Source organism: Propithecus coquereli, unplaced genomic scaffold, assembly GCF_000956105.1.
Source record: "Propithecus coquereli isolate 6110/MARCELLA unplaced genomic scaffold, Pcoq_1.0 Scaffold18, whole genome shotgun sequence".
Classification (NCBI taxonomy): domain Eukaryota; kingdom Metazoa; phylum Chordata; class Mammalia; order Primates; family Indriidae; genus Propithecus; species Propithecus coquereli.
Genome location: NW_012142745.1, coordinates 1,585,494 through 1,594,448, shown reverse-complemented (window position 1 = coordinate 1,594,448; position 8,955 = coordinate 1,585,494). Strand labels below are relative to the sequence as shown.

Genomic DNA, 8,955 nt, shown 5'->3' with positions numbered 1-8,955 from the left:
CAATCCGCCCGCCTCGGCCTCCCAGAGAGCTAGGATTACAGGCGTGAGCCACCACGCCCAGCCAGGAGAAACTAATCTTAAAAATCAATCTCTTTTCATGGAGTTTGAGTGGCTTAAATAATTACCCTTTTCTGGGGAATATGTGTACACGAAAGTGTACATGCATAGAAATTTCTGGATGGGAAAATGGGTAAGAATGCTTGACTCTAGAGAGGGGAGTTAGGGGCCAGGAACATGAGAGTAACACCTTCTACCGTATAGCCTTAGGTACAGTATGAATTTTTTTGTGTATGTTCATTACTTTCCAAATACATTTAAAAATAAGTTTTCTAAACGACCCCTTTTAATTTTCAAATACTTTAACCCTAAGGATTTAGAGATGTAGCTGCCTGGTCAGGCCAGGGCAAGCCTGCCCACACCCTCTCCAAGTGAAAGGCCCCAGCCCTGCTGTCCCCGCAAGCAGTCGGGTCACATTCTCTTCAAGGCCTTAGGCCTGGTTGTCTGATACAAAAAGGGAGCTGGATTGATCATTCTGCCTCACACAGAAATACGAACCAAGAACTAGGGTCTCTATACACAAATATATGGGTGACACCATTCCCATTGTACAAGAAACAGACCCCAGCTCAGGCTGGCTCAAGTGGGAGTGGGGGCCACTCAGTTGGGGCCCTTCCGGTGGCTCACACTTGGTTCAAATTGGCTGAAGCCAACAAAAGGGGAGGGGGCTTACTTTAGCTCACCTAACCTAAAATTGCAAGGGTATCCACCTTCAGGTACAACTGCACCCAGGGGCTCCAAAGACATCCCCAAGATTTGGTCCTGCTCTCTTCACCTCCCTTCTGTCTTCCTCTTCCTCACAGCTCCCCTTTCAGGAAAGCTCTCCCCTCGTGCCAGCAGTTCCAGGCTTATCCTCCTAGCAAGCCCCGGGAGGAAGCTGGCCTCTTTCTTGGTTCCTCCAGTCAAAGGCCAGGGCTGGCCTTGGTAGGCCAAACCAGGTCCCATGAGCATTCCCTAAGCAAGTGCGGTGGCTGCAGACGTGTAGACAAGGCAAGGGAGTGGGGTCGACCCTCCCACACCTCCGGGCTGAGTGAGGCAGTGCTATAAGAGGGCAAAAGCAGAAAGCACCAGATGCCAACGTCCTCCACAGTTCAGCTCCAGGCACCCTCTGCAATGGCCTGAGGGCCTTGCTACTTCCCAACTGAGATTCCAGAGGGTGAGAATCTAAGTGGCCTGGCTATTTGCACAGCAGCAATTCCAGGCCAGACCACATGACAGGTTGCTGCCAGCTTGAGTACTGGGTGCCCATGGGTCAGGAGCTAAGCTGGGGCCAGAGTAGGTTGGACACCAGGTCTCACGGTACAAACGAGGCTGCTTGGAGCTGCCCACTCAGGAAGAGCTATGGGCAGGGCAGTTTCTGTTCAAAGAGGTTAGGGGAATGACAGGCTTTGAGTGACACATCTAAATACCATCCATGACATCTGGAATGGAAACAGCTTTATTAATACCTGAGAAAAAGTGCAAGAAATACATTCCTCCTGAGCACTTAGCCTGTCCCCTTAGGCCAGGTCATGCAGAGGCCAGACCGTTTCTGTCACCCTTCCCTTCAGCCATGGGTCATCTGGGGTCTCCCTGGCTAGCACCCAAAGGCTGGAAGAGTCTGCAGCCAGAATCTGGAAGCCAGACCAGAGACCAAGAGACGGAACATCTGCAGCATGGCCTTCAAGGTCATGGCCAAGGTTGGCGTGGAAGCCTCAACGGTCAAGGTCCAGAGCCTCTTGGGTCACAGTCCGGAGTCCAATGGAAAACAACTCCTCCCAGGGCTCCCGGATCCAGGCCAGCAGGGCTGTCAGCTGCTCCCGACACACAACACGGAGCGCCCAGAAGCTCTCCAGCCGAGACACCTGGCAGACCGAGCAGTTAGCAAGGTGAGGATCACAGGGCCACACCAGGGCACACATAGAGAGCACTCAGGGGAGGACTCACGGTCCTTCTTGGCTCATCTTCCCTTCCCCTAGCCTGTGCCACTCCCCATTAAAGAGCCTGACTCTGAGCTTTGAAAACAGAATTCAATCAACACTTACACTGAAAGCCTCCAGAGGCCTTTCATGTTTACTATCTTGTCTCCCTAATCCTCCCTGTTGTACAGAATGGAAGTTCTGGGTTCAATTCCTGGCTTTATCACTTGTGATCTGGGCAAGTTGGTTAACATCCCCAAATCTCAGTTTCCTCATCTGTAAAAGAGCACCAGTAAGAGTACTTCCTCACATGGTTGTCATGAAGATCAAATGGCTAAACCACAGCGAGCACAATCCCACCAACTCAAAGCAGCCGGGCACCTCACTAAAGACCACCCAGCTAATAAATGGCCAGGCCCCAAGGCCAAGGTGTTTCCCCTGCCTGCAGCTGCCTCCCTCTCTACTTGCTGCTTAGCCAAACACAGAACCCCCCAGTTCCTCACAGCTTAATTCTGTGTTCCTTCACCATGACTTCCCACCCCAAGTTCTTCCCGGTCCTCAATTCCCAGCCTCCCCAGACCCACTTCCCACACTGCCCTCCACTCTCCCGCCCCCCCATACACACATGTGCACACCTCGTCGTAGAAGACTAGCCGCAAGTCCTCCGGGGCCATGCGGTAGAGCAGCACTGAGCTCAGGCTGCTGAGTGGCTGCTGCTCCCGGACACACACGGAAGGGTCTAGCCTCAAGGGAAGGGCCTTCTCAGAGGCTTCGCCAGATGCTGCTGGAAGAGGAGGATCTGCCTGGGACCCAGCAGGGTCCTCCTCTAACAGGTACAGGGTAGACAGAGTCAGCAACAGGGACACAGGACAGGTAGAAGGGCCTGGAGGGAAAGAGGCAGGGTGAGGCCCAGAGTGGAAGGCCATGGAGGGGCCCAGACTCCAGGGTCCCAGCGCCCAGCACCCAGCGTCCCAATGCTGCTTGGGAGAAGAGGCTGAACCACGCTCTGCGGTAGGTCACAAAGCAGCCTGTGCCCCTGGGGCCAAGAACCTCCCTTCCCCAAACTCCAGCAACCTCTAGCCTCCAAGACCTCTGAGGCCCAAGACAAAGGGAACCACCACCCACCCCACTCAGAACAAGGACCACCCTTGCCTCCTCTGACAGGACAGGTAGAGCAGACCCGGCGATCTGCTCCACTTCAGAGAAAGCCTGGATTCGAAAGCACAGGTTTCTGGGCAACTGAGGATCCCAGGCACCTCCGGACCATACCCAGAGAGGCAGGGAACACGGAGGCTGTTGCGGACGCCCGCGAGTGAGAGGAAGCCCAGATTCCAGGAATTGACGGTGCTACTGCAGTGCTACGAGAGCACTGCAGAGGTGCTGGGGGCCAGACCAGTGACCTGGGACAAGACAGGGTACAGAGACCAGGGCATGATCCGCAGCAGAGGCCTCACCTTCAACCAGGAACACTCGAAGGTAGAAGAACTGAGGAGTCTCCAAGGATGAGTCTTTTTCCAGCAACGGCCTGGGGGGAACGGGCAGACACAGCAAGACCAGCTAGGGCGTGGGAGGTGCTTAGGTGCTTTGCGGGAGGGGAGTGGGAAGAAAGCAGTGCAGGGGTGGGGCAGGGGGGTTGGAGGAGACACTGGGGTATGGGGAGGTACAGGCATGAGGACAGGCGGCAGGCCCGGGGCCTGCCCAGCACAGGGCGGTGTCTGCAGCTCTGCAGGGAGAGGGCCTGGGCACCAGCCCCCAGCCTCAACTCCTATGGACTCACCAGAGCCGGTGCTGCGGGGTCACCGCCTCCTCCGTGGCACTGACACAGTTCTTCCAGGTGGGGGGCAGAGACTGCAAGACATCTGGACAGAGCCAGCAGGGACAGGGAAGCCTCAGAAGGTTCTCTCTCCTCTATCCCACCATTTTCCACCTCCCAACACCTTCCCATTCCCCACAGTTCGAGATTTCAGAAACTTCTACAAGAGACGAGTTCCATTACCTCTCTGTCTCACTGCTGGGCACCAGTCTTGAGGGAGCTCACCCCCCAGGGGCCCACCCCGCCTCCCGCCTTGGCCTCTCCTCTCTCACCGATGAGCTCCTCTAGGAAGGCCCGGCAACGCCTCGCGTCTCGGGGCAGCAGCATGAAGCTGCCTGCCCCAGCCGCCCACTCCAGCTTCAGGCTCTGTCCGGCCAGGCCCAGCTCTATGCCGCTCAGATCCTGCAGGGGAATGGCCAGGGTCAGCTGGAGCCAGCTAGCCAGAGGCTCACTGTGGAGAGAGGGGACAGAGCGGTGGAAAAGAGTAAGGGTGGAGTGAAAGTGACAGGGACCCTGCCTCTGCCCTGGCCATGCCCCGGCTCACTCACCGGATCTCCCCCGTCACCTTTAACAGGTAAAGCCTGTGGTCAGACACGACCACAAGGCATGGAAATTCCCCAGCGTGGCCTGCCAACACCACTGGTACCTGAGGGGAAGAGGAAGTTGGTGTGAGATCAGAAAAGAAGGCCAGAGAGGCAGTGCCAGACTGAAAGCCAAGTTACTTAAAACAGCACCCTTGGCCGGACCCTCCCCACCGCCCACCTGTGAGTCTGCCCACGTTCCCCGGAGCCTGACGGCCTCTCCACCCACCACCGCACTCCACCCCACAGGCCCTGCCCCTCAGAGCCTCAGCAATCTCTCGGCTGGCTCCCCTGCCTGTTACCTTGCCCCTCCAACCCACCTCCACCCCGCCAGACCAACTGTTCAGAAGCAAAAAACTGACCATCATTCCCCTGCTTCAAATCCTTCAGTGGCTCCCAGTGGCCTTCAGGACCAAGGCCGAACCCCTTGGCAGACACAGGAGGCTGCTCCTGAACTGGCCTCTGCCTGCCTCTCAGACCCTCTTGGGACGTGTGCCCTTACCCCGCACATCCTGGCTGCCCTCGTCCTGGGCAGTTCTCCCAGCTGGCGACACTCTCAGGCTTCCATGCTTTTGCTGCTTCCTTTACCAACCATATCCTTTTCCTCCCTACTCCTCAACTCATCCTTCAAGACTTGGCTTAGACATCACCCCCCAGGAAGGCTCCCTTACCCACTGGGGCGGGATTAGATGCCCCTTCTAGGACCTTAGCCTGATGACGGCGCTCGCTACCGCACGACGGCTGCCAGTTCCTCACACCAGACTATAAGATTGCGGGCAAGACGGACTGACTGCAGAGCCTTTGTGTCTAGCATACAACAGGTGCTCAACAAAGGCCTGATAACACCGTGTATTTGCAATAATGCTAGGAGGCCCCCTCGCTGTGCAACACCAGGTGCTGTGCCGGCAGCCTACAGACATGAGCTCCGACTGTACGCCACCCTGTAAAGGAGGCACCATTATCTCCATCGCAGTGGGGTGACAACTGAGACTCAAATCCACAGTCACACAGCAGGTAACTGCTGGAGTTGAAACCGGAAGCCAGATCTGGTGGCTGTGGAGTGGCCGATCTGACCTGAGTGGCTGTGAAGGAAACAAATGGGCACCGGGTCAGCTAGGGGCAGGCAGCGCCAGGACAGCACAGACCTTGAAGCAGCACTGGAACTCCTCCTGGGCGTCGCTGAACACCTCGACATCCAGGAAGAGCCGGAGCCGGTGATCCACAGAGCGGAGGCCATGGTGCTCAGGGGCTGGGAGCAACCCGGGGCGGTCAGCCTGCCCCAGTGGCCCCGGGCTCCATCTGCACCTCCCCATCAGTGCCCCCTCCCTCCCCAAAACCCGCCCCGTCTTGTTTTGCCCGTACTCACGGGGACTGAGGCTCCAACTATAGTGGTCATGGGCAATTGGTGCCTGAGGTGGGATGCTTTGGGTCCTGCTGTGGTGGTCACTGAGGCCAGCAGGGTCACAGCCAGTGCTGGCACACTGAGAGGGAGCTGGCGATTGCTCCCCCTGTTTCTGCTCCCTGTTGGGGGTTCCCCCAGACTGAGCCAGGAGAACCACATGGTCACTACCACAGTTTGGACACACAGCAGGAGATTCTGGAGGGAGAGACGGACACCATGAGCCTCCCCACACAGCACCACAACCCCCAACCATGCTCATGATCACGATACGACTCGCCCACTCTCAGGCCTCCCCTGCGCCCACATGTCTAGCTTCATACATGACCACCGTGCCCCACACCCACTCCCGCCTCCAGGCACAGCTGCTGACTGATCACTCCCCATCCCAGGGAAGGACAAGCTAACCCGTGGTCCACACCTCCTCAAAATACACCCCACTTTCTAATTTCAGACCCTCTCAGATTAGGCCAAACACAGCTAGGCCCTGCTCTGGTCCCCTCCCACAGATTGGGCTGATCAAGTACTTCAGTGCTCTCCTAACGATGTCTGCAAGACCCAAATCAACAGACTGGGAAAGGAAGGGAGAACTCTGGCACCATGGGCAAGTCACCTAAGCTCCCTTGAGCCTGGTTCCTCGTCTGTGAAATAGGGATGATAATGGTGTCTGTCTTACTCATCCTCAGTGTCAGGATGACTGAACAGAAGCAGTAAAGAATCTAGAACACAGATCAGCAATGAGAAGAAGAAACACTACAGTGTTTCCATGTGCTGGGTGTGTGCTAGATCCTATACAGCATGATATTTCATCCTTACCAAAACTCTCCCTAGCCCATTTTGCCAATGAGGAAAGAAAAGACTAAATAATTTATACACCCTGCCCAAGACCCTGTAGCTAAGGGTAACAGCAGCAGCTACCATTTACAGGGGACCTTTGCTTTGTGCACTATGCCCGGTGCCTCACTGTCACATTTAAATCTCATACAGCAGCACCCTTGAGTGAGTTCATTCTCTTCTTTGTTCAGATGAGGCAACTGAGGCACAGATAAAAGGACAAGGTAGCACACAGTAATGTTCATTAATAATGCCACCATAGAAGGGACCCCAGAGGCCACAGGACCCCAGGGACCATAGCCAGGGTCCGAGAGGGGCTGGGAGCTGCTTCTGTTGCACATGTTCTGCGGCAGGCCTGCAGCCACCTGGGCAGGTACAGGGCAGCGAGGGGAAGGGAGCAGCGCTCCATTTTCTGAATACCATTTAAACCCCTGTCCAGCTGTGCCAAGAAGAGTTAAGTGGCTAATAAAATTCACGCATTTCCACACAGCTGTTAGCAAGAATATTTCTTTCTTCTTCAATGTCTTCTTCAAAGACATTGTTTTCTGACTGGTCTACAATGGAAAAATCTTGTTTTAAAGAACAGAATATGAAGAGATGCCACGAGGCATCATTTGGTATCAAGGAGCTTACAGTCAGGGAAGGACAAATTAAGCCAACTCCCAAAGCATCTTACTCAACAGCTAAATATGCTCAGAGGGGCAGCACCACCATGCGATACTACAGGGAGCACTCAGGTTTTATGTAGTTCCTGAAATATTAGCCAAAAAAAAAAAAAAAAAAAACCACAAAAAGCTCTCAAGTTATAAAAAAATAATGAGTATGTTTAAGCACAGTTGCAGAGATTGCATTTCCTGATTTTGAGAGGAAAAGAAAAAACAGGATATAGTTTCTTCTTCTTTTTCTTTTGTTTTGTTTTGTTTTCCTTTTAGTAAATGTAGTAGGCAGGCAGTTTTATTTTTCCTCCAAGCAGAACGGCCGGTCCCCACTCCCCTAGTCCTTTCTCCCAGGGGTTCCCCCCCACCCTCCCCCACTTAAAGCCGCTTTCCCTGCAGTGGGGGAGGCCTGTGGGCAGGGAGACCAAGTGTATGGCTTATACCTGTGTTTTGGAACAGAGGCCTCCAGCCTTCCTCACTGTCCAATCCCAGCCTGGGCTCCTCGGGCTTGAACACACGGCCACAGCGCAGACACTGGAATCTGCCCCCCAGCAGGTCCCTGGCTTCCCCGAGCTGATGCGGAGCCACGGTGGTGAACGGGGCCAACACAGCAAGCAGCTCCTGACACAGGGTGGGGCGGAGGCAGCTGTGAGCAGACCGGCCCCCAGCCCTCAGGCCTGGAGCTTCTTCCTCTGGCTCTCCCCGTCTCCCCCACAGCCTCCTGGGCATCCGCGCTAGGCCCCATCCCCGTCACCTGGACAGCTGTGTGCGCGTCAGGCTCCAGCACCACATAGCGACGCAACTGCCGGTCAGGGCAAATGTAGGAGAAGCGCAGAACGAGGACAGGGGCCCCAGGGAGCAGTTCTGAGCCCTGTGCAGGAAGAGGGGGACCGGGGGAAAAACAGCAGTGAGAGGGAGGGAGGTCAGAGGGATTAGGGTTACACTCAGACCATGGAGAAAAACAATAGCTCTGGACCCCATCAAACGCTTGCGCTGACATCCAAGCTCCAGTAAGCGATCTCTACCTCAGCCAGCCTCCTGAGCCGCCTGCAACCGTGCTCGGCCCCCTGAGGCTCCCTCCTCATCTGTAAGCGCCAGTGACAGACTGTGGAAATGCCAGCCCAGTGCCTGGCACACAACAGCCATGTTCTCAGAGCTGGCTCCTGGAAAAGCCCAGCACCTCTTCCGGAACCCCTCACTCACACTCACCTCGGGCACCGGTTCTCTCTGAGTTCGGGTCTCGGGCTCTATCTCAGCCGCCTCCAGACTCTGGAGCTCGAGCCGTTCCAGGGTTCGAGCCGCTTGGAGTTCCACCTCAAACAAGTGGGCAGAAGTGACCCGGAGAAAGCATTCCCTGCCCTGAACACCCTCCGGCCCCTCCAGGGGACACACCAACATGGGGCGACAGAGCTCCGCTGTGGAGAGACCAAGAGAAGAGCCCTGGAGGGAAGGAAAAGCACCCAGGCTCTGCCCTCCCGTGGGGCATCCTCCATCCAAAGGGAGGCAGCCCCGCCCCCAGGTCTGGGCTGGGCCTTCCTTACTCTCCCAGATATGCCAGCGGCCCTTGGCGCCAGCTCCCCCAAGGCCACAGCGTGCTCACCTTCCACTTCCTTCTGTTCCTGCTCCTCTTCCTCCTCCTGTTCCTCCTTTCCTCCCTCCTCTCTCTCCTGTTCGTCCAGCTCTTCCTCCTGTGGCTCCGGCTCCACCTTGACCTCCT

The 8,955-nt window shown here is 56.0% G+C and overlaps 1 protein-coding gene across 1 annotated transcript in view; it reads right to left on the bottom strand.

The window, feature by feature from the left end:
- Positions 1 to 1,500: 1,500 nt before the first annotated feature.
- Positions 1,501 to 8,955, bottom strand: part of STK11IP (serine/threonine kinase 11 interacting protein) — a 19,676-nt gene continuing 12,221 nt past the window's right edge. Inside the window, exons 12-23 of the mRNA XM_012642463.1 lie at positions 8,839 to 8,953; positions 8,448 to 8,653; positions 7,993 to 8,109; positions 7,682 to 7,859; positions 5,716 to 5,946; positions 5,495 to 5,598; positions 4,317 to 4,414; positions 4,041 to 4,219; positions 3,733 to 3,814; positions 3,410 to 3,480; positions 2,591 to 2,838; positions 1,501 to 1,901 (exon numbers count right to left, since the gene is read on the bottom strand). Of these exons, the coding sequence (XP_012497917.1) occupies positions 1,752 to 1,901; positions 2,591 to 2,838; positions 3,410 to 3,480; positions 3,733 to 3,814; positions 4,041 to 4,219; positions 4,317 to 4,414; positions 5,495 to 5,598; positions 5,716 to 5,946; positions 7,682 to 7,859; positions 7,993 to 8,109; positions 8,448 to 8,653; positions 8,839 to 8,953 (1,779 nt within the window). The 3' untranslated portion in view covers positions 1,501 to 1,751. The remainder of the gene's footprint in view (positions 1,902 to 2,590; positions 2,839 to 3,409; positions 3,481 to 3,732; positions 3,815 to 4,040; positions 4,220 to 4,316; positions 4,415 to 5,494; positions 5,599 to 5,715; positions 5,947 to 7,681; positions 7,860 to 7,992; positions 8,110 to 8,447; positions 8,654 to 8,838; positions 8,954 to 8,955) is intronic.